The 25,428-nt window shown below is 41.6% G+C and overlaps 1 protein-coding gene across 9 annotated transcripts in view; it reads right to left on the bottom strand.

The window, feature by feature from the left end:
• Positions 1-21,950, bottom strand: part of MGA (MAX dimerization protein MGA) — a gene marked incomplete at both ends in the record, with an annotated part of 79,327 nt that extends 57,377 nt beyond the window's left edge. For 4 of the 9 annotated variants that reach the window (XM_080707255.1, XM_080707257.1, XM_080707259.1 and 1 more), the window contains 4 exons: positions 5,694-5,782; positions 5,894-5,979; positions 8,451-9,399; positions 20,872-21,935. In XM_080707255.1, the coding sequence (XP_080563381.1) occupies positions 5,694-5,782; positions 5,894-5,979; positions 8,451-9,399; positions 20,872-21,935 (2,188 nt within the window). Of the gene's footprint in view, positions 1-5,693; positions 5,793-5,893; positions 5,980-8,450; positions 9,400-20,871 lie in introns of all 9 variants that reach the window. The other 5 variants (XM_080707254.1, XM_080707256.1, XM_080707260.1 and 2 more) reach the window with 3 other exon arrangements.
• Between the last annotated feature and the right edge of the window lie 3,478 nt (positions 21,951-25,428).

The following is a 25,428-nucleotide window of genomic DNA, read 5'->3' as shown; positions in this document are numbered from 1 at the left end:
GAGTCTGGCTTCGAACCTGAGATCCTCCTATCTCAGCCTCTTGGTGGGATTACAAGCGTGCACCACCAAGCCCAACTTATTTTATTATTTTACAGAGCCTCGATAAATTGTTGAGGCTGGCCATGAACCTGCAATTTTCCTGTCTCAGCCTTCCAAGCACTGGGATTACAAACATGCAACTCCATGCCTACCTTATTTTTTAATTTGAAACAAGGTCTTACAAAAGATCTTGCTGAGTTGCCAAGAGTGTGCTAGGTTGCTAAGACTGGCCTTGAATTTATGGTTCTTCTGTCTTGGCTTCCCAAGTACTGGGATTACAAGAATGTACCACCACGCCATGGCTTATTCTTTATTTTTGAAACAGAATCTCCATAAGTTGCGAGGGCCTAAGTAGCTAGTCTAGCAGCCAATCGGTGATCCTCCTGCCTTAAACCTTCCAAGTACACCACCATGCCCAACGAAAATAAAAATTCTGAACAAAGGGCAGGGGTATAACTCAGTGCGTACCTAACATGTGAGGCCCTGGTTGGACTCTCCAGTACCGGGTGGGTGGGGGGTTTACTCCTAACTCCATCCATGGACTGGCCCCTCCTGTACCCTTTCAGTCATCTTTAAGTGCCACCACAATGGTGTGTGCATGAATAACCTGCCTGGTGTTCTCAAGATCATAAAAAATGTCAAAAAGAAGCAAAGACCAAGTTCTCACTAGGCTGTACCTCAAAGTCACTATACAGCTTCTAATTCTGATAAAGCACAGTCACACTGGTAAATATGAAATCACCGATGATCACAGAGCTGGAAATACTGTAAACCGCACAGGCAACTTACAAACTGAAGTGATCAGTTCCAGAGCTGATGTGCAATTCAAAAGATCTAGAAAAACAGTAGAATAATCTGTCCCCATCCTGTCAGTTTGATTTCATTGTATATATAACCTCAGCTGACATCATGGACCACGATGATGAAAACACAAAAGGAGGGAAAATCTTTGGATTCCTATTCTAGGCATGCAGTATATAAAAACAGAATGTTTGAGGTAAGGGGGTATGTACTGTAACACCATTATGAAAAAGACTCATAAAGATACAACTGAAAAAGAGAAAACCTTTAGATGCAACCCATGCAAAGGTAGATTCACCTGAGATGATAACACATGACAAAAAACTGCTCTAGTCAAACCCACTGGAATATAAAGTATCCACTAAAATATGTCAAGGTGTTGATAGTGATATAAATGCCTAAATAGCTGATAAAACAGAGAACACAAAGTATATCTTTAAAAAAAAAAATCCTCAGCCAGGCATGGTGGCACATGCATGTAGTCCAAAGCCTAGGAAGCTGAGACAGAATAACAAGTCAAGGACAGCCTCAAAAACATGGGGACACCTTGTTTCTTTTTTCTTCTTTTGTTGTACCAGGACATTCTATCTCTGAGCTACACCTCCAGCCCTAGTTTTTGTTCTTTAGTTCTCACTAAGTTGCAGAGGACCTCACTACATAGCTGAGGCTGGCTGCAAACCCATGCTCTTCCTGTCTGTCTCAGTCTCCCAGTGTGCACCACCATGCTCAGCTACACTCTGTTTCACACACACACACACACAAAAAAAAAATAGCTGGAGTGTAGGTCAGAGGTAGAATGCCACTGGATTCAATCCTCAATTCTCAGTATGTGACAAGGAGGAAAACTCTTCCTAACAAAAAAAAATTTTGGTGGGGGGCAGCAGAGGAGATGATTAAAACCAGGGGCATTCTACCCCCAAGCTACAACCCCCCAGGTCCTATTTTATTTTTTTTTGCTTTGAAACATGGTATCACTAATAACTTGGTGACACACACCTGTAATCCCAGTACTTGGAATGCTAAGACAGATCACAGGTTCCAGGACACCCTCGGCAAGTAGTGAGACTTTCATCAACCTAATAAAACCCTGCTTCAAAATAAAAAATTGGGCTGGGCATGGTAGGAGGATTGCACAGGTTCGAAGCCAGCCTCAGCTACTTCGTGAGGTTCTCAGCAACTTAGTGAGACCCTGTTTCCAAATAAAGTATAAAATACATCTGGGAATAGCCGGGCGTGGTGGCACACGCTTGTAATCCCCGTGCTTGGGAGGCAAAGACAGGAGGATCCCACAGGAGGCAAAGACAGGAGGATCCCACAGGTTCGAAGCCAGACTCACTGGCTTAAGAGACCCTGTTTCCAAATAAAAAAAATATAAAAAATAGGTCTGGCAGTGTAGCCCAGAGGTAGAAGGGTTTCCAGGAACCCCAGTACCACCAAAAGAAAAAAAAGAAAAAGAAAAAAAGAAATAGGTCGAGGACAGCCTCAGCAAGAAGTGAGACTCTCATCAACCTAGTGAGGCCTTGTTTCAAAATAAAAATAAATAGGGCAAGTCTGATGCCAGGCATAGTGGCACATACTTGTAATCCCAGTTATTTGGGAGGCTGAGGCAGGAGGATCACAAGTTTGAGGACAGTTGACAGCAAATAGTGAGACTCCCTTCACCTAACAAGGCCCCATTTCAAAGCAATTTTTTTTTTTTTTTTTTTTTTTTTTGGTGGTGGTACTGGGGTTCCTGGAAACCCTTCTATCTCCAGCTACACTCCCAAACCTATTTTTTTTTGGGGGGGGGGGGAGACAGGGTCTCTTAAGCCACCCTCACTGGCTTCGAACCTACGTGACCCTCCTGTCTCCACCTCCCAAGTGCGGGGATTACAAGCATGTGCCACCACGCCCAGCCAAAATAAAAAAATTTTAAAAAGGGTTGGGGTATAGCTCAGAAGCAGAATACCCCTAGGGTAACTCTCCAGTACCAAATATTTTTTTAAAAGTCTGAGCAGGGACAGGCGTGGTGGCACACGCTTGTAATGCCTGTGCTTGGAAGGTGGAGACAGGAGGATCACGCAGGTTCGAAGTCATAAGAGACCCTGTTTCCAAATAAAAAATATGAAACAGGTCTAGGAGTATAGCCCAGAGGTAGAAGAGTTTCCAGGAACCCCAGTACCATGCACACACACAAAAGTCAGCAGCAAGCCAGGCATGGTGGTGTACACTTGTAATCCCAGTAGTTGGGAGGCTGAGATATAAGGATCCAGGTTCAAGGCCAGCTACTTAGGCCCACTGCAACTTAAGTGAGACCCTGTTTCAAAATAAAGAACAAAAAGTAGAGCATCCAGGAGGCCAAGACCAGAGGATCACGATTCGTGGCCAGCCTCAGCTACTTAGTGAGACCCTCCGTAACTTAGTGAGACCCTGTTTTAAAAATAAAGAATAAACCAGGTGTAGTGGTCCACGCTTATAGTCCCCATGCTTGGGAAGCTGAGACAAGAGGATCACAAAGGTTCAAAGCCAGCCTCAACTATTTAGGCTCTCAGCAACTTAGTGAGACCCTGTTTCAAAATAAAATATAAAATAGGTCTGGAAGTATAGCCTGGAGGTAGAAAGCCTCTGGGTTCCACCCCTAGTACCAAAAAAAAATAATAATAATAACAATAAAGAATAAAAAATAGGGCAGAGGGTGTAGCTTGGAGGTAGAATACCCAATTCTTGCAATCCCAACAATTGGAAGGCCGAGAAAGGAGGATAGCACAGCTTCGAAGCCAGCCTCAGCTACTGAGTGAGGCTCTCAGCAACTTAGTGAGACCCTGTTTTCTTTCTTTTTTTTTTCTGCAGGTCTGTGAATGGAACCTAAGGGCATTCAACCTCCACACCCCATACCCTGTTTTTTATTCTTTATTTTGAAAAGGGTCTCACTAAGTTGCAGAGGGCCTCACTAAGTAACTGAGGTTGTCCTTGAACCACGATCCTCAGGTCTCAGCCTCCCAAATGCTGGGATTACAAGCGTGTGCCACCACGCCAGGCTGTGAGACCCTGTTTCTAATAAAATAGAAAAATAGGTCTGGGAGTGTAGTCCGGAGGTAGAAAGCTCCTGGATTCCTTCACCAGTACCACACACACACACACACACACACACACACACACACACACACACAAAAGTAGGATACCCTGGGTTTAATTCCCTATATCCCCTTCCCTAAAAAGGTTTGAGTTAGCTGCAAAAAACAAAACTTGAGTTGCCACTATAAAAAAATTGAGAGAGCCAAGAGTGGTGGCACACGCTTGTAATCCCAGCATTTGGGAGGCTGAGACAGGAGGATGTGATTCCTGGACAGCCTCAGCTACTTAGTGAGGCCCTTTGCAACTGAGTGAGACCCTATTTCAAAATAAAGTATAAAAAAATAGGGCTAAAGCCGAGCGTAATGGCGCACGCTTGAAATCCCAGCGCTTAGGAGGCTGAGACAGGAGGATCGCACAGATACGAAGCCAGCCTCCACTACTTAGTGGAACTCAGCAACTTAGTGAGATCCTGTTTCTAAAGAAAATATAAAATAGATCTGGGAGTATAGACCAGAGGTAGAAAACCCTGGGTTCCATTCCTAGTACCATAAAAAGAGAAAAATGGAAGACTTGCCGGGTATGGTAGTGCATGCTTGTAATCCTAGTATTTGGCAAGCTGAGAAAGGAGGATTACAGGCTCACGGCCAGCCTCAGCTACTTAGTGAGGCTCTCTGCAACTTAGTGAGACCCTGTTTCAAAATAAAGAATAAAAAAATAGGAAAATAAGGTTGGGGTTATGGCTCAGCGGTAGAATACCCCTGGGTTCAATCCCCAGAGTTCTGACCAAAAAAAAAAAAAAAGAAAAGGAAAAGGAAAACTTTTTCAACTAGAAAATTCTTGCTCTGCAGCCTACTCATATAACAAATAATAAAATATTCATACAAGAGAAGTACAAAAGTCTCACTGGAGCCTGGTGTAATGGGGCATTCCTATAATCCCAGTACTTGGGAGAGGCTAACACAGGAGGACTGCAGATTGGAGGCCAGTCTCAGTCTCAGCAACTCAGTGAGGCTCTTGGCAATTTATCAAGACCTGTTTCAAAATTTAAAAATAAATAAAATAGGGCTGGGAGTATAATTCAGAGGTAGAAGACCCCTGAGTTTCATCTTCAGCACCATGCAAAAAAAGAAAAAAAACGAAAACCACTGGGCCCAAATTCCCAAAATACAACAATCCAGTGATTTGTCTCTTTATTTTTTGTGGCACTGGGGGTGGAACCCAGGGGCTTTCTACCTCCGGGCTACACTCCCAGACCTATTTCATACTTTATTTGGAAACAGGGTCTCACTAAATTGCTGAGAGCCTCACTAAGTAGCTGAGGCTGGCTTCAAACTTGTACGATCCTCCTGTCTCAGCCTCCCAAGCACTGGGATTGCAAGCGTGCGCCACCACACTTGGCTTGTTCTCTCTTTATAGAAGATGCTCTTGTGCGCCAACCTCCCAGAAACAAGCTCTACCCCACCTCAAACTCACACTAACTTTATTTTGTTGCCTGCTTCATTTTCCTTAAGCATTTGACTTTAGACTATCCATTTGATAAAGATCACAGATTTGACCGAAATGTCTACAGTGAAGGAAAAAAAGAGAACAAATCTCAGCCAACCAGGAAATGACAGGCAATATTTAGCCAGAGGTAAAATCCTCTCATACAGAGATGGAAAGGTTACACAGGGACAGGTCAGTGGTAAGAGCATTTGCATAGCAAGCATGGGGCCCTGGGTTCAATCCCCAGTACTGGTGGGGATAAAAGGATGGAAGAGATGGAGAAGAGCCAGAAAATAAAGAGCAGAGACTATTACCTTCTTGGAGACCTGGATGTATCACCTGCTTATGCCGTAAGGACTTCAAATCTTCTATCAATTCCTTTTCCAACTGGGAAATTCTTGCTCTGCAGCCTACTCGTATAACAAATAATACAGTATTTCATACAACAGAAGTATAAAAGTCTCATACTTCATTATTAAAGCCAAACCAAAAATACATCTGTTTATATTATTACATGCTACCTGGGTCATTTGTGGTTGATGTCTGAAGATTAGAGGGTTCTTCTGTTGTCCCATCAACTGCGTGAATGTCTAGAGCTTCCTATATATTAAAAATAAAAATAAGATGTAGTTTCTATCACTTCTAAATATTTTAAAGAAAATAAAAATTTAAAAATAAAATTTTAAAACAGGAAAATACCACCATGTTTAAAACAATAACTCTAAGAGATGGGCGTGGTAGCACAGGTTTGTAATCCCAGTAGTTAGGAGGGCTGAGACAGGAGAATCGCAGATTTGCAGCCAACTTCAGTAATTTAGTGAGACCCAGTTTCAAAATAAAAGAATAAGCCGGATGTTGTGGCGCATGCCTGTAATCCCAGCATTTAGGAGGCTGAGCCAGAAGGATCTTCACAAACATCATCAGCTACTACTAAGTGAGGCCCTTTGCAACTCAGTGAGCCCATTTCAAAAGAAGAAAAAAAAGAAAAGAAAAAATAGGGCTGGGGATGTAGCTTGGATGGAATGCCCCTGGGTTCCATCCCCAGTACCACCAAATAAAAAATAAATAAAAAATAAAAAGAATAAAATTGGGCTGGGTGTGTAGCTCGGAGGTAAAATAACCCTGGTCAATCCCCAGTAGTACAAAAAATAAATAAAATAAAATGGTAATTCTAAATTTATACAGTAGATACAGTAGAAGCAATTTTTTCATACTTTTTGATATTTCCTAAATGTTCTACATTACATTAATAATCAAGAGCTGGCTGGGCGTGGTGGCACAGGCTTATAATCTCCATGTCTGGGAGGTGGAGACAGGAGGATGGCGCAGGTTCAAAGCCAGTGCCGCTGGCTTAAGAGACCCTGTTTCCAAATAAAAGGTATAAAATAGATCTGGGAGTGGTAGCCCAGAGGTAGAAGGGCTTCTAGGAACCCCAGCACCACCAAAAAATAAATAAATAATCAAGAGCTGGAGATGTAGCTCAGTGGTAGCACACTTGCCTAACATGCCTGAAGCACCAGGTTTGAACCCCAGCAAGGCCACAAACCAAAAATAGGAAGAAAAAAAGTAAAAATAGTAAATTATCAGACTCAGTTAACTTCAAACTGTACTTATGCTAATTTGCACGCTGATTATTCGAATCAAAATAAAGATAGCTTATTCAAGCAATCAACAAGAAAGGAAAAAATTAAATATATAATATCTTATGCTTATCCAATTTAGAAAAACTGAACTACCATAAAAATCTAAAAGAAAAGTAATCTGAGCAGGGAATAGTGGCACACGCTTGTAATCCAAGTAACTTAGGAGGCTGAAACAAGAGGATACCAGGTTCGTGGCCAGCCTTAGAAACTTGTGAGGGCCTCCTACAACTTATGAGACCCTGTTTCAAAATAAAGAATAAGCCGGGCGTGGTGGCGCACACTTGTAATCCCCGCGCCTGGGAGGCAGAGACAAGAGGATCGCGCAGGTTCGAAGCCAGCCTCACTGGCTTAAGAGACCCTGTTTCCAAATAAAAATATAAAAAAAGGTGTCTGGGAGTGTAGCCGGGAGGCAGAAGAAGGGTTTCCAGAAACCCCAGTACCACCAAAAAATAAAAATAAAAAATAAAATAGGGCTGGGCGGTATAGCTCAGAGGTAGAATGCCCTGCGTTCAATCCCCACTACCACACACACACACACACACACACACACACACACACACTAATAAAAAGGAAAAGTAATCTTGTTGGAGAGTGGGAGTAGAATAAATCAGAAATGATTATCAATGTATAAAATAGTAGAGTCTGTAATACTATTAATATTTGGTTCTCCAAAAGTACTCCTAATGATAAGAGTGTGAGGGTGAAAGGGCTAGGGTGTTCCAAAAGCATAAATGAACTTTTCATGTATTCTTCAGCCTTTATTTTATGGTCAGAGAACCACTCTGAGATCTGGTGAGAACCCAGGGCCTCATGCATGCTAAGCAAGAGCTTTACCACTAAGATACACCCCCACCACATCACCTTTTTTTTTTTTTTTTTTTTTGAGACAAGATCTCACCAAAGTGCTCAGCCTGGCCTTGAATTTGTAATCCTCCTTTGTCAGCCTCCCTGGTAGCTAGAATTACAGGTATGTGCCATCATGCCAGCCAGGCATAGTAATTATGTATATATGTATGAATGAATGAATCTATGTACTTATGTTTTATGTATGGCAGTACTGGGGATTGGACCATGCATGCCTAATTTTTTATTTTGAAACAGGGTTCTGATAAGTTGCTGAAGATGGCCTGGAACCTGTAATCCTCCTATCTCCGCCTCCTAAGTACCCAGCCATAGTAGTTTCAAAGTCTTGTTCAAACAAAATATCCTAAATGTTGCCTGTTAAACAAACATCTTCACCATACTTTTTTTTGACAGCACAGGGCTCCATTTCTTTCTCCCCCCCCTCCCTCCCTCTTCTCTCTCTCACATACACATCCCCTTTACAAATGAATGCATTCACAAAACTAGATTCTAAATTAGTTATCAGTCAATATACAATTCAAAAATAACTAACTTGACTTAGAATGTTGAAAATTACAATCTTACCTTTGATTCAAAGGAAACAAAGAGAACACCATCAACATCTTCTAGATCAGGCTTCACATCAGGGAAGACACTCCCAGGGCCTACAGGGGTATTCTTTGCAGAAGTTAAAGACTTTCCTGTATTTCTAGATGGTCGCCCTGCCTTAGAAAATTTGAGCTTCCGAGGCCTTCCTCTCTTCCCAGGGACAGTTGAAGAGGCATTCTGATTAGCATTAACAGTTTTTGAGGCAGCTGTGATCTTAACCATAGTTGTTCGCTTTCTGCCCATGTCCTCTTTTCCTGAAAATGGGTCCTCAGACGAACCCTTTGAAGAGTCAAGTATATTTTCTGAGCTAATGCTATCAAATATATCAGAATATTTCCACTGAGGGTCTTTAATCAAGGGATATTTTTGTACCACTCTGAGATCTGGTGAATGTTTTCTAAAACCATTTTCTGATTCCTTGTCTAAGCAGAAGCCAGGCCCACTGGAATTTTCAATGTATGTAGGCAAGTACTCTAATTCTGCCAACATAGAAGATTTATCCTTTCGAGATGTGGAAAGCATGTTATCTGGAAGTTCAGAAATCTTCACCGTACTCTTTGTAACAGCACAGGGCTCCAAATAGACTACTGGCATCTTTCCAGTATCGAATTTAAACATTTTAGCTTTCGCAACACCTGATGGGCTGTTTGGCAGCCATTTAGAAGATAGATGATCAGCTTCTAGATTATCAATTTTGTTGTGCCTCTTTAGTTGTTTCTCTAATATAGGATCATCATCACTGTTTGAATATACATCCGTTTCTTCATCTGTCTCTTCCTGTTTCACAGTAAGCCCTTCTGAGCATTCACCGAGTTCATAGTCATAATCATCTAGAGGTTCCTCTTTAATGACAACATTGAAGTTTCCATTTGGGTCTAATGGTGAGGCAATACGGGAGTCATCATCAAAATTGTTGGCAACAAGACTGGAGAGAAAAAGAAAAGGAATAAAAAGTACAGAACTATCCATAACAAGACTCAAAGAAGAAAAAAGTTTCTGAAAACATAAGTTATCCATCAGATTTCACCAGCCATTTCTCAAAAACATTATACATAACCTAACAAGATTCTAAAAAGCAATTTGTGAGCTTTATAGAAACTTTTACATTTTTCATCTTTTTTTTTGCAATACTGGTGGTGGCACACAGGGGCATTCTACCTCGAAGCTCCACCATTACTCCTATTTTTTTATTCTTTATTTTGTAACAGGGTCTGGGATGCAAAGGGCCTCATTAAGTAGCTGATGCTGTCCGTGAACCACGATCCTCCTGTCTCAGCCTCCCAAATGCTGGGGTTACAAGCATGTGCCACCATGCCTGGCTTATAAACTTTTTTCTTATCATTACATCAAAATGCAAGAAAATAGGCCGGGCATGGTGGCGCATGGTGCTTGGGAGGCGGAGGCAGAGACAGGAGGATTGCGCGGGTTCGAAGCCAGCTGCGCTGGCTTAAGAGACCCTGTTTTCAAATAAAAAGTATAAAAAATAAGTCTGGGAGTGTAGCCCGGAGATAGAAGGGTTTCCAGGAACCCCAGTAACACCACACACACACACACAAAAAAAAAAAAAAAAAAAAACTGCAAGAAAATAACATTTATTTTCCTTTAGGTATTACTCAAATGAACTCAACTTTGAAAGTCAGCTAACACTGACTGAAAATCAAATTTTTGAAAGCCCATACATTATAGCTGCCAATAAAGGAAAAACATGATCCCATTACAATTAGGAATAGCTATCAACTAGGAAAGGGATTCATTTATTTATTTATTTATTTATTTATTTATTTATTTATTTATTTTCGGTGGTACTGGAGGTGAAACCCAGGGGCCTTCTACCTCTGGGCTATACTCCCAGACCTATTTTATATTTTATTTGGAAACAGGGTCTTGCTAACTTGCTGAGAGCTTCACTAAGTAGCTGGGGCTGGCTCTGAACCTGTGGGATCCTCCTGTCTCAGCCTCCCAAGCGCAGGGATTACAAGCGTGTGCCACCACGCCTGGCTTAGAAAAGGGTTTTTAAATTGTCAGCTGATTTTCTTTTTTGTAAAAAAAAAAGTGAGCCCTTCAGAGCATTCACCAAATTCATAGTTTGTAAAAAATAAAGTTCACATAACATAAAACTTAACACCTTAACCACATTATACATCTTAAATTAAAATATACAGTGTTTTAATATATTCACAGTGTTATTGTCAGATGATTTTTCAACTTTAAAATTGAAAACTTCACATTCAATGTAAAGATTTTGCCACTTATTCTTCCAAAATAATAGTAGTTGAAGGTAAGTATATGTGACTCAGACACATTGTGTATAATTCATTTAAAAAACATTATTTCTTCTTCATCCCAATTAGCCATCTAAAAAATAAAACTGTAAAAATGTTATCTTAAGAAAAAGACAAAACTAAAGTAACCTAAAAAGCAATCCTCCATTTAAAACTAGGAAAGCCAGATTTCAAAGACTTCCCTCCCACACACACACAAAATATATATATATATATATATATATATATATATATATATATATGTATGTATATATTTTTTATACATGAGTATGTTGTGGTGGTGGTGGTGGTAGTGGTAACTGAGGATGAAACCAGGGGCCTTCTGCCTGTGGGGTACACTCCCAGACCTATTTTTATTTTATTTGGAAGTTGCTGAGAGCCTCACTAAGTAGCTGAGGCTGGCTTCGAATCTGCACAATCCTTGTCTCAGCCTCCCAAATACTGAGATTAAAAGCCTGTCCCACAACATCAGGCTCCCATCAGGCACTGGGGTTCCTGGAAACCCTTCTACCTCCAGGCTACACTCCCAGACCCATTTTTATATTTTTTATTTGGAAACAGGGTCTCTTAAGCCAGCGCGGCTGGCTTCGAACCTGCGCAATCCTCCTGTCTCCGCCTCCGAAGCACCGGAGATTACAAGTGTGCGCCACCATGCCCAGGGCCAAAAATATATTTTTAAACCCTTGTGAAACCAGGCATAGTGGTGCACACTTGCAATCCGAGTGCTTGGAGGCTGACACAGGAGGATTGCAGGTTCACTAGCAGCCTTGGCTACTTAGTTAAGGCCCTCCACAACTTAGACCATTTCAAAATAAAGAATAAAAAATAAGGCTGGGGCTGCAGCTTGGAAGTAGAATGTTCCTGGGTTCAATCCCCAGTATAAAACACACATGTGCACGCGCACACACACACATTTGAAGGCTGAGGTACAGGAATACAAGCAAGGGCTATTTATTATTTTGCAGGTCTGGGCAGGGGCATTTGATCTCCGAGCTACACCCCCTGCCCTTTTTTATTCTTTATTTTGAAACCAGGTCTCACTGAGTTGCAGAGGGCCTCACTAAGTAGCTGAGGCTGCCCGCGAACCTCGATCCTCAGGTCTCAGCCTCCCAAATGCTGGGATTACAAGCATGCACCAGCATGGCTGGCTTAGCAAGGGCAATTTAATTACATAATCAATAAGCCAAGCACTTTCAAATCCATTACTTTTATTACTAAAGCTATCTTTTTTTTTCCTTTTGGTACCGAATTTGAAACCAGAGGCATTCTACTTCTGGAGCTACAGCCTCTGCCCAATATGTTTACTTATTTTTTACTTTTATTTTTTATTTATTTTGAAATAAGTTCTCACTAAATTGCAGAGAGCCTCATTAAGTAGATAAGGCTGGCAGCAAGCTTAGCAAGCAATCCTCCTGTCTCTGCTTCCCAAGTACTGGGATTACAAGTGCTCACCACCACACCCAGCTAAATTTAACCTGACAGCTCAGCTACTACTTAGCAAGGAACTTCCTAACTCAGTGAGCTCCTGTTTCAAAAAATAAAAAGGCTAAAAAATAGGGCTGGGGGTGTAACTAGGAGGTACAATGCCCCTGGGTTCCATCCACGATAAGGCAAAAAAAAAAAAAAAAAAAAAAGATAAGAGGAAAAAAGAGTGTGAAAGTGAGTGCGTCTATGTGAACAAATAAGCTGTCTGAGCTAAGCATGGTAGAGCACACTTGTAATCCTAGTGAGACGGAGGATCACACAGGTTCGCAGCCAGCCTCAGCTACTTAAGTGAGGCCCTCTGCAACTTAGTGAGACCCTGTTTCAAAAATAAAACATAAAATATAGGGCGGGGATATAGCTCAGAGATAGAATGCCCCTGGGTTCTATCCCCAGTTTTGGGGGCGGGGGACGTTCTCAGGTTTTACTTAAGAATTCAGGAAGGAGCCAGGCATGGTAGTACATGCTTGTAATCCCAGCACTTAGGAAGCTGAGACAGGAGGATCTGGGTTCGCAGAGAGCCTCAGGTACGTAGTAAGGCACTATGAAACTCAGTAGACCCTGTTTCAAATAAAGAATAAAAAATAGGGACGGGAATGTAGCATGGAGGTAGAATGCCCTGGGTTCCATTCCCCAAAAAAAAAAAAAAAAAAAAAAAAGGATTTTAGGAAGAGTTAGCACTACGTATATAGAAAACCAAGGAATGCTTAAAGATAAGGCAATAATTATCTACCACAAAACAACTACCACAAAACAAAATGTATTCACATTTTGTACAAAAGAAAACCCATTCAGCCAGGCATGGTGGTGCATGCTTGTAATCCTAGTACTTAGGAGGCTGAGACAGGAGAATCACAGGTTCAAGGACAGCCTCAGCAAGTTATGAGACTCTCATCAACCTAGCAAGACTGTTTCAAAATAAAAATAAAATGAGGCTGGGGTGTAGCTCAGAGGTAGAATGCCTCTAGGTCCAATCCTACACAAAGAAAGAAAATAGAAAATGCATTTATAGTACAACACTTCGCTCAGCAGTATAGGATATAAATATATAAAAAGGAATGGGGTTGTAGGTATGATATATACTCACCTCTTGGTTCAAATCCCAGCATCAAATAAGTAAATGAATAATAAAATTATGTATATGTACTTATTGTATAATAATGAATTTGTTTGGTCTTTGTCCAAGGTTCCTGGCATAGAACTAAAATATTTTAAATTTCCTTAGTAACAGAAGTGCCTTTGTAGCCAGGCATGGTGGCGCACGCTTGTAATCCTCGCGCTTGGGAGGCTGAGACAGGAGGATCGCGCAGGTTCAAAGCCAGCCTCGGCTACTTAGTGAGGCTCTCAGCAACTTAGTGAGACCCTGTTTCCAAATAAAGTATAAAATAGGTCTGGGAGTATAGCCCGGAGGTAGAGAGCCCCTGGGTTCTACCCCCAGTACCACACACACACACACACACACACACACACACACACACACAAAATTGCCTTTGTTATTCATGAACCTACTGGCTCACACCCAAGTTCATACTAATAAACTGACTCTCGATGGGCCTCTACATAGGTTCAAGATGAGAATGGTCACCCAAAAGAACAACAGTATGAGTAGAGGACAGTTTTTGTTTGTTTTTTGGTGGTGTGTGTGTGTGTGTGTGTGTGTGTGTGTGTGTGTGTGTCACTGGCGATGGAACTCAGAGGATTTCTACCTCTGGGTTATACTCCCAGACCAATTTTTTTTGTAAACAGGGTCTAAGTTGCTGAGAGCCTCACTTGGTAGTTGAGGCTGGCTTCAAACCTGTGCGATCCTCCTGTCTCAGCCTCCCAAGCGCGGGGATTACAAGCGTGTGCCACCACACCTGACTCAAGGACAGACTTTTAAGGGGGAGGTACTGGGGTGGATTCAGAAGCATTCTACCTCTGAGATACAATCAAGCTTTATTTTATTATTTATTTTGAAATAGGGTCTCATTAAGTTACTGAGACTAGCCTCCAACCTGCAATCCTCCTATCTCAAACTTTCAAGTACTGGGATTACAGATATGTGCACCATACCAGGCTGAGAAGACTGAGACTTTGAGACATGTCTAAGGAAAAGAGGGCGAATGGAGATAGAGTTCAATCACATCCACCTCCCACCCACCCCCACCTTACCACCCATACTGGGGATGCAAGGGATGGAACTCAGGTACAATGAGCTATATCCCTAGCCATGTTTACTTTTTATTTTGATATAGTATCTTGCTAAATTGCCCAGGATGTCCTCAAACTTGAATCTTCCTGCCTCAGCCTCCAGAGTAGCTAGGGCTATGGGGGTACCTCACCACTCCTGAATAACTGGGGCCAATGATTTAATCAATTATATCCACAAAACAAGGCCCAAACAAAAACTGAACAATAAAGCTTAGTGGAAGCCAGACGTGGCGCACGCTTGTAATCCCCTTCCTTGGAAGGTGGAGACAGCAGGATCGTGCACGTTTGAAGCCAGCCATGCTGGCTTAAGAGACCCTGTTTCCAAACAAAAAGTATTTTTTAAAAAAATAGGTCTGGGAGTGTAGTCCGGAAGTAGAAGGTTTCCAGGAACCCCAGTACCACCAAAAAAATAAAATAAAATAAAATAAAATAAATAAATAAATAAAATAAAAATAAAGCTTAGTGGAGGTTATTCCTGGTTGAAAACATCATTGTGCCAGAAGGGTAATGCATTCAGTATGTTTCCATGAGGTGAAGGGACCTGTGCATTTGAAACCCTCTCATACCTTGCCCAATAAAACTTTTCGGTGGGTTGGCTCTAATCTGTAATCTTTATAATAAAACTGAAATTCTAATCATAGTGCTTTCCTAAATTCTAAGAGTCACTCTAGCAAATCAGTAAACCTAAGGGAGATTATGGAAATCTCCAGATGTGTAGTCAGTTAGTAAAAAACGCACATGGTAAGCCAGGTGTGGTGGCTCACACCTGAAGGTTCTGCGAAAGACCCAAGGCCAGCCGGAGATAAGCAAGCAAGCAAGCAAGTAAGCAAAAGCTTTAAGACAGCCCAGCTCCCTTTTATATCAGGCAGCTGGGAGAAGGGGGATTCCGCTCACAGCGGAAGATCACACAAAGTATGGGGCGTTTACTGATTGGATGGTTCATACCCCAGTGAGTGTGTTATCAGGGACCTGGTTGTTGGGCATCCTGTGGCCCCCTTTGGCTGGCTATGAGGTAGTCAGCACAATCCGGAAGAGAAGCCAAAGAGGCGCCATCTTTGGCATGACTGGGCTGCTTATCCTAACACCTACAATCCCAGTACCTGGGAGGCAGAAACTGGAGGATCACAGGTTCAAGGCCAGCCTCAGCAACACAGCAAAAAATCAAAAGGCCAGGGGGTATAGCTCAGAGAAAGAATGCCTCTGGATTCAATCCCTAATATAATGCAATAGATCACTCTGGAAATCTATGTGGTAATATCTACTAAAGCTGAACACATGCATACCCTATGACCAAGCAACTCCATTTCTAGGAATATGCTCAACAGAAATGCACTTACCTGTGCACCAAAGCTAGAACGTTCATGAATGCACTATTCATAACAGCCCAATAAACTGGAAGAAATCCAAGCCACAACCAACAAGAAAGTTAGTAAAATGTGCCGGGCGTGGTGGTGCATGCTTGTAATCCCTACATCAGGAAGGCCAAGACTGGAGGATGGCGGTTCGCAGACAGCCTCAGCTACTTAGTGAAGCCCTTCGCAACTTAGTGAGACCCTGTTTCAAAATAAAGAATTTTAAAAAATAGGGCAGAGGGTGTAGCTCAGAGGTTGAATGCCCCTTGGGTTCCATCCCCAAACGCGCAAAAAAAAAAAAAAATTTAAGTTAGTAAAATGTGATACTATGAAAAAGCGGAGGGGATAAAGGTCAGTGGTAGAGCACTATCCTTTTAAGCAGTTCTAAACTTCACCCTAGCCAAAAGAAAAGTAACAACAATAGGTGATCAACTTTTTTTTTTTTTGCATTCTACCTCTGAGCTACATCCCCAGCCCTATTTTTTTCTTTTTTTTTTTTTTGCAACAGGGTCTCATTGAGTTGCAGAGGGCCTCACTAAGTAGCTGAGGCTGTCTTCGAACCACGATCCTCCTTGTCTCAGTCTACCAAATGCTGGGATTACAAGCATGTGCCACCATGCCTGGGTCTGATTAAAAACTTAATCATGCCATGTGATCAAGATGACTGAACTATGGTTGGAAAATCAAATACTAAAGATGGCATCAGCTAGTCACAGTGGCACAGGCCTGTAATTCCATTCCTTAGGCAGCAGAGAGAAGAGAACCAGATTCCTGGCAAGCCTCTGCAACTTAGCAAAAACCCTTTTCCAAAATAAAAGGGCAAGGGAAGTAGCTTAAGGTAGAATGTCCCCGGGGTCCATTCCCAAGAAGGAAGAAAGGCAGGCATGTAGGCATCCATTTATCCATCCATCCACCCACCCACCCACCCACTAGTTGCAACTACAAAAAACCCCACAACTTGGAAGGCTGAGACCGGAAGATGGAGGCCAGCAAAGAACTGCAACAACCTGGCAAGACTCTTTAGACCAGGCACGGTGGAGCACGCTAGTAATCCCAGTACGTGGTAGGCTGTGACAGAAGGCTCGCAGGTTGTAGGACAGATACAGAAATGTAGTGAGACTCTCAGCAACCTAATGAGACCCTGCTTCAAAACAAAAAAATAAAGGGCTGGATATGTAGCTCAGAGGTAGACTGCTCCTTGATTCAATTCCCAGTACCGCCAAAAGGGGAAAAAAAGAAATGAAAAACTAGTGTACTTGTTAATAAGATACAAACAAGTATTAAACAGAAGGTAAAGGAAAAGAGGTAGACTGGGACTTCTGATAAACGTAGATGTAAATCGGGTGTGGTGGTGCATGCCTGTAATTTCAGTCCTTTGAAGGTTGAGACAGAAAGATTACAGATTTGAGGCCAGCTTCAATAACTCACGAGAGCCCCCCAACAATTTAGTGAAACCCTGATTCAAAATAAAAAATAAGTCAGACATGATAGTGCAGGCCTGTAATACCAATACTATTTGGGAGGCTGAGACAAGAGAATTAAAGATTCAAAACAGCCTTAGCAACTGTTTCTAAATAAAAAAGAAGAAAATAAGACTGGAGTATAGCCTAGAGGTATAAGGTCCTGGGTTCCATCTCCACTATAGATAAATAGACACACAGGGCTAATGGTGTAAACCAGGTGTGGTTGGCACATGCTTGTAATCCCAGTATTTGGAAGGCTAAGAGGATCTAAGGTTCTTGGCTACACTTGGCAACTTGTGAGGTTCTCCACAACTGTTTCAAAATAAAAAATAAAAAATAGGGCTAGGGATGTAGCTCAGGGGTATAATGTCCCTGAGTTCCATCCCCAGTACCACAAAAATATATATACATACATACATACATACATACATACATACATACATGGCTGAGAGTGTAGTTCAGAGGTAGAGTGCCCCTGGGTTCAAGTCCCAGTACTGCTGCAAGACAAAAAATAAAAAGGAACAGAACAAAAAAAACCTGTTATCTAAGTAATGGGGAGGCTCAGAGCAGAGGATGAAGTTTTGCAGAAAGGCCTCAACAACTGGAAGAACTCAGTAACTTAAGCCAGTCCCTGTTTCAAAACAAAAAAAAAAGGGGAGGGGGGTAAGGGTATAGCTCAAAGGCAGAATGCCCTTGGGTTTAATCTCTAGTGCCCTGGGAAAGAGAGGAGGGAAAGAAGGAAAGAAGGAAAGGTTGTTGAAACATCAAGAAACAGCACTGTTATTCACAATATTTAAGATATGGAAACAAGCCAGGCATGGTGGCACATGCCTCTAATCCTAGTTCTTGAAGACAGGAGGATGGCAGGTTTGAGTACAGCTTCAGCAAGTAGTGAGAATCTCAGCACCCTAGTGACACCATGTTTCAAAACAAAAAATAAAATGGGGTTGGTGGGTTGTAGCTCAGAGATAGAATGTCCCTGAGTTCAATCCTCAGTACTGAAAGGAAAAAAAATTTAAAGATATGCAAACAAAGATATTTGCTGATAGAGGAATGAATTTAAAAAAATGTGATACAGGTTGAACATCCCTAACCCAAAAATCCAAAACCTGAAATAATCCATAATTATTTTTTAGGACCAGCAGACCCTCAATGTTTTTGGTTTCAGAGTATTTCAGCCACTGGAGCTTTTGGGGCTAAAAATCCTCAAGGTATAATCTTCACATCTACTCTAAGTTCAGAAAACTCCCAAAACCTGACATGCATACACACACAATCTTTTTTGGGGGGAGGGCAGTAGTGGGGATTGAACCCAGGAGTGCTCTATCACGGAGCTATATCCACAGCCTTATTTTTTATTTTGAGACAAGGTAATGCTAAATTACCACAGCTGGCCTCAAATTTGCAATCCTGCCTCAGCCTCCAGAGAAATTGGAATTACATGCACTCACTCGGCTCGCACATATTTTTACAACAGGTATTATTACTCATCCTTTAAAAAAAAGCCAGACATGGTGCTGCACGCCTGTAATCCCAGTACTTGGGAAGCAGAGAGAAAGAGTGCAGTTTCAAGGACAGCCTCAGCAAGTACTGTGACTCACTGACCTAGGGAGATCCTGTTTCAAAATAAAAATAAACTGGACATGGTGGTACACTATTGTAATCTAAGAGTTTGGGAGGCTGAGACAGGAGGATCTGGGTTTGCAGACAGCCTCGGCTACTTAGTGATTCCCTTTGCAACTCAGTGAGACACTGTTTCAAAATAAGGAATAAAAAATAGGGCTGGGGGTGTAGCTCAGAGGTAGAATGCCCCTAGGTTCAATCCCCCATTCACAAAATAAATAAATAAACAAAAAATATATACATATAGGCATAGGGGTATAGCTAAGGTAGAATGCCCCTGGATTTAATACCCAGTATCCCCCCCCCCACACACACACACACACACACGGAAATCCTATTACTTGGAATGATATACATGGACCCAGAGGATATTATGATCACCAGGACTCGGGGCAACAAAGAGATGTTGGTCAAAGGGTACAACAGTTCAGAATACAGAATTAATTTTTAAAGATGAACAATACATTAAGGCTTTTTTTATAAACCCGGAAGCATACTGCTTCCAACTTATACCCCAGCCCTCTTTATTTTGAAACACAGGCTCACCAAGCTGCTAAAGCTAGCCTGGAACCTGCATCTTCCCGTCTCAGATTCCCAGTGCTGGGATTACAGCCATCAGCCACCATTCCTGGCTACATCAAGCAAGCTATTTTAATATGTAGGAATCCTCAAGTTTTGTTTTTTGCTTTTCCGGTACTGGATGTGGAACCCAGGGGCATTCTACCTCCAAGCTATGCCCCAGCTCTATTTTTTATTCTTTATTTTGAAAGAGGATCTCACTGAGTTGCAGAGGGCCTCACTAGTAGCTGAGGCTGTCTGAGAACCGCGATCCTCCAGTCTCAGCCTCACAAATGCTGGCATTACAAGTGTGCACCACCACGCCCAGCTTCAGCTTATTTTTTAGTTAGGTAAAGCATGGATTAAGATTCCACAGGGCTCTAATTCCATAACTATTAGATAAAAATAAGTTTACCTTAAATCTGTTTTGTACCTCTTTGGGATAATTTATTTCAGTTATGATTTGGGATATTTTATCTCTTCAATTATCAAGAGTCATCTATATATTACCAATAATCATTCTAAATACAAATAAATAAACCGGGTGTGGTGGCACACGCTTGTAATCCCCACATTTGGGAGGCTGAAACAGGGGATCGCACGGGTTCGAAGCCAGCCTCAGCTACTTAGTGAGGCTTTCAGCAACTTAGTGAGACCCTGTTTCCAAATAAAATATAAAAAAGGTCTGGGAGTATAGCCCGGAGGTAGAAAGCTTCTGGGTTCCACCCCCAGTACCACCCAAAAACAAAAAACAAACAAAAACAAAAAAAATAAATAGAGCTTGGCATGGTGTCACATGTCTGTAATCCCAGTACTTGGAAGGCTGAGACAGGAGGATCACAGGTTCAAGAACAGCCTCAGCAATTAGTGAGAATCTCATCAACCTAATGAGAGCCTGTTTCAAAAAAAAAAAAATAAGCCAGGCGTGGTGGCGCACGCTTGTAATCCCTGTGCTTGGGAGGCGGAGACAGGAGGATGGCGCATGTTCGAAGCCAGCCTCACTGTCTTAAGAGACCCTGTTTCCAAATAAAAATATAAAATAGGTCTGGAAGCGTAGTCCGGAGGTAGAAGGGTTTCCAGGAACCCCAGTACCACCAAAAAAAAAAAAAAAAAAAGAAAGAAAGAAAGAAAAAAATAAAATCAGGCTGGCAATCCCCAGTATCACAATAAATACTAAAAACACACATACATTCATACATATATACATACATACATACATATGAATAAATTATCTCCATCCTGATAAATTATCCAATTTTATACAATTCTGGATCCTGAACCCAAATGATAGGAAGTCATGTCACAGAACGTAAAAGCAGTTGTGGCCTATTTTACAGTGTCTTATATTTGTCAATGTCTATAGCATCCCACAAAAACCAATGTGTTAAATCTAAAACCTGGCCCATCTCAATCTTTTATTTCTAAGAACAGAAAAACTATAACCTACCTTTCAGAAATCTCTTGCTTCAACTGAGGAACTTCATCAAGTGCTGAATCAGAATCCACGAAACCAATAAAGTCTTGTTTTACAGTAAAGGGAGGTTTCTCCAAATTTTTGCCTGATGTTTCATGACCCCTCGGTATAGGATCAAAATCAACTGGCTGTATTTCTGACCCCTCACCTTCTGAAAGTCGAACCCGATGACCAGGAGAACTAGGAACACTATTCCCTTCTTGGTCGGAGCTGGTTTTTTGTTTTCCATCTCTCTGGGGCTTACTATTCAAACCATCATCCCGAAAGCCTTTGGCAAATGGATTGTAATCTATTTTCAACTGGGTTATCTGAATGTTCTGATAAGCTGTTACTGCAAAGAATTCAGTCTGAGGGAAGGTAAAAGTGTGGACACCAGGACCATTTAACTGTATCACTTCTGTAGCCTTTTCTGCAGGCACCAAATGAAGCCTTGGCAGGTATCGATGCATAGAGTGCAAGATAATGTGCCCTTCTTGGTCCAGTGTGTTGTTGGTGAGTTTGAGTTTATAGAAAGATACTGGTTGATGCATCCAATAATGACCTGTAGAAGGAGATTCGGGATGAATAAAAACCCTCCCCAAAACATGGGGCTCAGCCTTCCCACTGGGTTCCCACCACCGTCCATTCCACTTGTAACGATGATTATCCACAGGAGATATATCCATGACAAGGATGTACTTTAAATTGGAATCTAAACCTGTTATCCAGTATCGACAATAAGGAAACATCCGTCTTCCTTGCTTGGTCAGAATCATCTCTGTGCTTCGATTATGGAACTCATTCCACATACTATTGTTATCAAGGGTGACAGTAATTCTTCCCACGGTACAGTCAGCTGGAAGGCAAATCTTCCCTTTAGATTTTCCTGCTGATGACACCCTACTAGCCAAAGCACAGGCTTCCCGGTTAGTAACCAAAATTCCTTGATCAGTTTTGCCATTTCCTGGCTGTTTTAAGATGACGAAGAAGGTAGGTGCTGTTCCTGTCACTGTCCCACCATCTTGATTAGCCAATATAATCTGCTGTTTCTCCTCCATGATTCCAGTGGGAAATTCAGTAGTAAGGTAACTGTGGTCACCACATAGTCACAATGGCCTTCCCCTCCTAAAAATAAGCAAAATAAAACAAAAACAAAACAAAAAACCAAAACAAAAAAAACTTTAATCAATTATTTATTTTGTAAACCAAAGTACAAAGATGATTATGTGATCCCAAAACACTCCTAAATTTTAAAACATCGCTATACCCTTCTTTGTACTTATTGATGTACTTATTTATTTTGGGAACTGGGGATTGAACCAAGGGGCATTCTACTTTGAACCTACAACCCCAACCTATTTCACTTTCTATTTTGAGACAGGATCTCACTAAGTTGCTGAGGCTAGCCTCAAAACCTGTGATCAGCAGGCATGATGGTGCATGCTTGTAATCCCAGTATTGGGTGGCTGAGACAAAGAGGATCACAGGTTTGTAGCCAGCCTCAGCTACATAGTGAGACCCTGTTTCAAATTAAAAAGACTAAAAGTAGTAGATTTGGAGTGTAGCTCAAAAGTAGAATGCCCCTGGGTTCAATCCCAAGTACCACAAAACAAAACAGAACAAAAAAATCCTCCTGTCTTAGTTTCCCAAGTACCAGGACTACAGGTATGCAACACTGCACACCTGACTAGCTTATACCCTTCTTCCAATCACTGTAAAGATAATCATTCTGGAATATCTATTCATTCTAATCATTTTTAACTTGGTCAAAATACTCATATTCCAGCCTTATCAAAATTCACTGTAATCCTGAACTCTCACAAAAATATTTACTCATTTAGAAAAACTATATAAAAACATTCAAATTTAAGGAGACAATCTGCATTTAAAAATTATCAATATTGCCATGCATGGTGGCACACACTTGTAATGCCTGCGCTTTGGGAGGCAGAGACGGGAGGATCAGGCGGATTCGAAGCCAGCCTCGCTGGGTTAATAGACCCTATTTCCAAATAAAAATATAAAATGGGTCTGGGAGTGTAGCCCGGAGGTAGAAGGGTTTCCAGGAACTCCAGTACCACCAAAAAAAAAAAAAAAAAAAAAAAAAATCAATGTTGATAAATTCAACATTATACAAGTTTTTTTAATCTGACCAAAAAAAAACACTATAAGCAAAATTAAAAAACAACTAGCAAATGGTATTTGCAACTTATATGATAAATAACTCATTTTCTAATATATAAAAGATTCCTCTATATCAACAAGACCAAATAACTTAAAAAAAAAAAGGTCCAAGAATAGGAAGAGTAAGTGGCTATAAATATATATATTTTTAGCCGGGTATGGTAGGGCATGCCTGTAATTCCAGCACTTCAGAGGCTGGGATCAGAGAGATCACAGGTTTGAGGACAGCCTCAGCAAGTAGTGAGCCAATCACCAACCTAGGAAGACCCTGTTTCAAAATAAAAAGAAAATAGGGCTGGGGATGTAACTCAGAGGTAGAATGTCTCTGGGTTCAATCTCTAGTACCACAAAAACAAAAAAACAAAATTTACAGTTTCAAAATAAGAGAGATGCAAATTAAAGCCATACTGAAATACTATCTCTTGCCAGAGTGGTGGTGCACACTTGTAATCTCAGTACAAGACAGGAGGATCCAGGTTCATGGCCAGTCTCAGCTACTTAGCAAGCCCCACCCTTAGTGAGACCCTGTTTTTAAATTAAAAAAAGAAACAAAATAGGGCTGGGGTATAGCTCAGAGGTAGAATGCCCCTGAGTTCAATCCCCAGTACCAAAGTTAAAAAAAAATATCAAAAGTATAAGTGGGTATGTTTTTGACATGGTAGTTCTTCCATAACTTTATTCTGAATACACACGCTTATGATAAATGATGTATACAAGATTATCCCCCGCATACCAATTTTTTTGGGGGGTAGTACTGGGAATGGAACCCAAGGACATTCTACCTCCCAGCTACACCCCAGCCTTATTTTATTCTTTTACTTTGAAACATGGTCTCACTAAGTTGTGGAGGGCCTCACAAAGTTGTTGAGGCTGACTGGGAACGTGTAATCTTCCTGTAATCCAAGTACTGGGATTACAAGTAGGCACTTATTTTTTATTTTAAAATAGAGTTTCACTTAAGTTGTTGAAAGCCTAAATTGCTGAGGCTGTCCTCAAACCTGTGAACCTCCTGTTTCAGCCTCCCAAGTACTGACATTACAAAAATGTGTCACACCAGGCTTTGCATTCCAATTTATAACAGCAAAAGACAAAGAGGTGAGGGATACCCACAAACAGAACTGATTAAACAAATTATGGTACATTCATACAGTGAAAATCTATGCCTCCATATAAAGAATGTATAAACTTTATGGATTCAGAAAATCATCAACAAGACACATTAAAGGTAAAGGTAAACTATTCAGAAGAGGTGTAGATCATGCTGAATTTCTGTGGCGATGGAGCAACACTCGGGGATTGAACTGAGGAACACTACCACTGAGTAGCTACCCAGCCCTCCCACCTGTGTGCTACTGGGGACTGAACTCGGGGCATTCTACCTCTGAGGGACACTCCAAACTTTTTTTTTTTTTTTTTTTTTGCGGTACTTGGGATGGAACCCTGAGGCATTCTACCTCCGAGCTACACCCCCAGCCCTATTTTTCATTCTTTATTTTGAAACAGGGTCTCACTAAGTTGCAGAGGGCCTCACTGAGGAGCTGAGGCTGGCTGCAAACCTGAGATCCTCCTGTCTCAGTCTCTCCCAAGTACTAGGATTACAAGCGTGCACCACCATGCCCATGCCCAGCTACCCCAGCTCTATTTTATGGTATGTGTGTGTGTGTGTGTGTGTGTGTGTGTGTGTTACTGGGGGTGGAACCCAAGGGCATTCTATCCAAAGCTGCACCCCCAGCCCTATTTTTTATTCTGTTTTTGAAACAGGGTCTCACTAAGTTGCAGAGGGCCTCTCTTAAGTACCTGTAGCGGAACCAGACTTAGTGAAGCCCTTTGCAACTCAGTGAGACTCTTGTTTCAAAATAAAGAATAAAAAATAGGGCTGGGGGTATAGCTCAGAGGTTGAATGAATGCCCCTGGGTTCCATCCCCAGTACTGGGGGGCAGGGAGGGGGGGGAAGCAGCTGAGGCTGGCCGCAAACCTGCAAACCCTGTCTCAACCTCTCAAGTACTAGGATTACAAGCATGTTCCACCACTCCCAGGTTTATTTTTTATTCTAAAAGATAGTCTCATTAAGTAGCTGAGACTGGTCTCAAACCTGCAATCTTGCTGATTCAGAGTCCCAAGTACTAAGATAACAGGAGTACACCACTATGCCTGGCCAACAAACATGTAGGGGGGGAGGGCAAGGAAGAAGAAGAGGGAGAGAAAGAAAGGAAGGACTAGACAAGAGAGAAGGGAGAGGAGAGGAACACTCTGGGGTTGAACCCAGGCTTATTCTACCACTGAGCTATACCCTCAGCCCATTTAAAATTTATTCATTCACTCATTTATTCTCAGTAAGTGTCCCAGGCTGTCCTCAAATGTGAGATT

The sequence above is a fragment of the Muscardinus avellanarius genome, assembly GCF_963383645.1.
Source record: "Muscardinus avellanarius genome assembly, chromosome: 12".
In the NCBI taxonomy this organism is placed as follows: Eukaryota; Metazoa; Chordata; class Mammalia; order Rodentia; family Gliridae; genus Muscardinus; species Muscardinus avellanarius.
The sequence above is the reverse complement of the archived record's forward strand: the minus strand, read 5'-3'. Positions and strand labels throughout refer to the sequence as shown.